The 4,242-nt window shown below is 37.4% G+C and overlaps 1 protein-coding gene across 1 annotated transcript; it reads left to right on the plus strand.

Moving 5' to 3' along the window:
- The first annotated feature begins 1,023 nt into the window (after positions 1-1,023).
- ARL14EP (ADP-ribosylation factor-like 14 effector protein) lies at positions 1,024-3,973 on the plus strand. Its single transcript, XM_009877187.1, has 3 exons — positions 1,024-1,534; positions 2,490-2,620; positions 3,731-3,973. Exons 1-3 carry the CDS (start codon positions 1,112-1,114, stop codon positions 3,957-3,959), a joined length of 783 nt encoding a protein of 260 aa, XP_009875489.1. The 5' UTR covers positions 1,024-1,111; the 3' UTR covers positions 3,960-3,973.
- Positions 3,974-4,242: the final 269 nt, after the last annotated feature.

A 4,242-nucleotide genomic window follows, 5' to 3' on the forward strand; every position in this document is an offset into this window, starting at 1 on the left:
CACTGCTGCGTTCATACTTTTGTATATTGGATAAACTTAGATGTTTCCTGCTGTTAGGTTGTGTGTGATGCTGTTTGCTTTCCAGACTTTTTCCATTATACAATTGTCCGATACTTTTATTGATTAAAAGCATGATGTTGCCCTGCTCAGTGGTTAGCACAAATAAGTATGTGTTGTGGTTTAACCCTGGGCAGCAACTAAGAACCACACAACTGCTCACTCACTTTCCTCCAGAGGGATGGGAGGGAAGATCAGAAGGATAGAAGTGAGAAAGAGACTTGTGGGTTGAGATAAACAGTTCAACAATTAAAAGAAATTTTACAACAAGTATATTCTAAGGAAAAAAAAAAAACACAAAGAGATGAAAATAAAACCCAAGAAAAGCATGCAATGCAAATGAAAACAACGGCTCACCAAAAACTGACTAATGCCCAACTAGTCCCCTAGCGGCCTCTCCCCCCACCAAGCTTTTTTTGCTGATCATGAGCAGAAAAGGCCTCGGTACTGCATAACCACCATTCAACACTATCCAAGACATCAGCATATTATCAGCACTATTTTCAGTACAAATCTGAAACTTAACCTCAGATAAACTATGAAGAAATTTAACTCTCCCAGCCAGTACACTGCTTTATAATTTATCTGATTTTGTCTTTTCATAGTAGTGTTTAGGTGAACACTATCATCCCAGTTACATTATATTCTAGTAATTAAGGTTCTCAAAGGTTTTGAAAGCAAGTGAATTCCTTTCTTTTGGTAGAAATTTGTCCCTGATGTTGCAGTAGAAAAAAGTGCAAGATAGGCTTAGGGTCTGATGTGTTAGGGCCAACACTGGATTTGCAAAAATCTTTGACATGAGTGTGAGACCACTCTGCAGTAGCTAGGTTTGTATTTGGTAGTTGAAGTCCTGCTTAAATAACTACCAATATAAAAAAAATTACATGTTTAAGGTACTTAAACTTAACCTGTTGACTTTAGACATAAAGGTCTGCAGCACAAATCTGACTGATTTTAATGCTTTCTCTAGGGTGATCTTCACAGAAACTACTACAGACTTCAAAGAACTCCTTTTAGGTTAAATAAGGGAAATAAGTCGTTCTGCTAAAGTAAAATGGATCCTTGTTCAGTTGGAGTTCAGCTTCAAACTACCAATGAATGCCATAAGACCTATTACACCCGTCACACTGGCTTCAAGACTAAGCAAGATATACCCTCATCTGATCTACTGTTACTTCAGCTTAGGACTGGAATAACCCTTTCAGAGACCAACACAATCTGCTTCCACCATGCAAAAATTTACATTGAACGATTTGAAGACTTACAAAAATCATGTTGTGATCCCTTTAACCTACACAGAAAACTATCAAAGAAAAAGTTAAGAGCAATTGACTTAGATGATGCAACTTTTCTAAGTGCCAAGTTTGGAAGACAGTTTGTACCTGGTTGGAAGCTTTGTCCCAAATGTATGCAGATAATAAACGGAAGCGTGGATATTGAATCTGAAGATCGCCAAAGAAGAAAACTTGATTCGGATGTATGTATATGGATCAGTTTTCTGACCCGCCCCAAGCTCTCCAAGCTGTTTGAACTGGGCTTCATGCAAGTCATGCATAAAGAAATTAAATTTTTTACTATAAATATGAATAATCTTTTAGGTGTGTGGGAGGACCTTAAAAAACACAGTTGACTAATTAAATATTATGGCCTTTTAAATTTGAATGGTTGTATCTGCTAGGGTGACTTACAACTCATAAGTTTATGTAAATACCAGACTGCACTGCTGCTGGTATTACAAGCTGTTACTCAGACCTTGCAAAAAACAAGCTTATGTGCTTAAAACCGAATACTACAAAGGTTGCTTCTAAGTTCAGATGAAATTCTGGTTTAGTCTTTTCAGTTTTAGAAAAAATCTACTTGTGTAGCAGTTCATTACCAAGTGAAGCTGCATTGTGGTGAATTAAATGTACTCCTGCTGTGGTGTCTTGAGTTGTGAAGGCCACAGCATCAGTTCAGGGACAATGGTGAACTGCTGTGGGAGGATAATGCTGTAAGTGGTGAGTTTGAAATACAGCTTGTACAGTGTTGGATGCATCGTTCAATGTGTGTGCAGGTAATCAGTGGAAATGTGGGCAACCAAATCAGCAGGAGCTCATCCATATATATAGCAAAGCAGAGCTGTGTTCTAGGAACTGTTTCCCAAATGCATTTTTCAATTACCTGTCAGTGTGATTAGGAGGCTGATGGGAGTGAAGTTTGAAAGCATTGATTTAAACTGCTACTATAAAGCTTGTATTGTTGGGTTTTGATACTGGTGCAGTTCTCCAGTATAAGAGTTTTAAGTCCCAAGTTGTTTCTCTGGGGTAATCTAGTGCTCAGAGATAAGGTCAACAATTTACCCAAGTTATTACAGTATCCTGGCTTAATTGGACATTTTATATTTGGAATTTAGGTTTGTATTTGGAATTAAATGAGACTTTGTCTTTGTTCAGGGGCGTACAGCTAAGGCTTTAAAGTCTCTACAGTTTACTAATCCAGGACGACAGACTGAGTTCACTCCTGAGACCAGTAAGAGGGAGAAAAGAAGGCTGCAAACAAAAAATGCATCATTTACATCAGACAGGTGAGCTGTTACCTGTATTTACATTAGCATTCACTTCAAAATAGAATAGCACAGATGGTCAGTTTCTCTGTAACATTATAATATTTTCTGTCTGGATCATAGGTCCAGGTTTTAATGTATGCATAAACTAAAATTCTGATAAGAAGCTAAATATGAATACAGTAAAATCAAGCAGACTACACTTAAAATACCAGAGTTGTCATTTTCAATAAACCCATTAGTTGCACTTTGTAAACAGAAGTGTGCAGTTAGGACCTTATCTTCCTTTTAAAAAAAAGGAAGTTAGCGTCCAAGTTGGACAGTACTGGATATCAAATTACAACCTTGTAATGTGACTGACTTTAAAAAAAATATATCACACTTGCTACAGAGGAAAGGTGTATTTAGCTGATCTTTTCCACAAGCTACGCATCCTTTCCACCTCCATGTTTCTTCCCCTCAGTTTGTGCACAGGTTGCAACCATGGAAATTTTGCTGAGATGTTAGGGCAACTTTTTCTGTATGAGTAATAAAACCTGGATCCAAAGTGTGATGGCATCTCTGGCATTAGAGCTATTTGGAATTAAATGAGATACAGCCCAGAGTAGTCTAATTCCAATTGAGCTGGCTTTGAACAAAGGGTTAGACAAGGTGACTTCCAGAGGTCCCATCCAAACAGACTTCTTTCTGTGATTCTGCAGTTTAACAGAACTGTTAGAGATGGGTCACGATAAAAGCATAAAAAGTACTTTTAGATTAGGATTTTTGCACCCAAAATGATTCTGCATGACCTTCTTTGAACTTCAGCTACACATTATAAAAGGATGGTAAATTAAGCGAGCATTTCACATCATCTGAAAGGTAGTCTGAAGTTCACAGCATATAACTAAGAATATTTATAAGCACTTGAATAAGCACACTGTTGCAGAAATAAAAACTTCTCATTCTTGAAATTATTTCAGAAGCACTATAGTGGAGATGCTATTAGGACTGCGAAACACTATCAAATACATTTTTTCAAGTGTTAAAATGAACAAATGAAACAAGCTTCTGTCCACAGCTGTTAACTACTTGGCATCAAAACAGGTGGACTTTTTAACATGGAATTAACTGTTGTTTTTCATTATACAGGCAAGTTATACCAGCCAAGAGTAAAGTCTACGATAGCCAGGGCCTGCTGCTGTACAGCGGGATGGACCTCTGTGATTGTCTCGATGAAGATTGCCTGGGGTGTTTCTACGCTTGCCCCAAGTGCGGCTCCAACAAGTGTGGAGTTGAGTGTCGCTGTGACCGCAAATGGCTTTATGAGCAAATTGAGATAGAAGGAGGAGAAATAATTAGAAATAAGCATCTTGGTTAGTGTATATGCACATTATTTGACCTGACTATATATTTCCTACTTCGATTAAACATGGTGCATTCATCATTTGGTGGTTTAATGAAAGCCATTGGAATTTGTCACAAACCATATGATTAATGTGCTCACTTTCACATTAATTTTCAGTATGATTATGGAAATAATCATACTATTGTTTTTTCACACTTCATTCTACCTTGTACTCAGCCATGTTAGTCATCCTAGTACTCACTGAAGAGTCTTCCGCTGTATTTAAAGTGATAAACTTTCATATGATGTATTCTGA

Source organism: Apaloderma vittatum, unplaced genomic scaffold, assembly GCF_000703405.1.
Source record: "Apaloderma vittatum isolate BGI_N311 unplaced genomic scaffold, ASM70340v1 scaffold41410, whole genome shotgun sequence".
NCBI classification, from domain to species: domain Eukaryota; kingdom Metazoa; phylum Chordata; class Aves; order Trogoniformes; family Trogonidae; genus Apaloderma; species Apaloderma vittatum.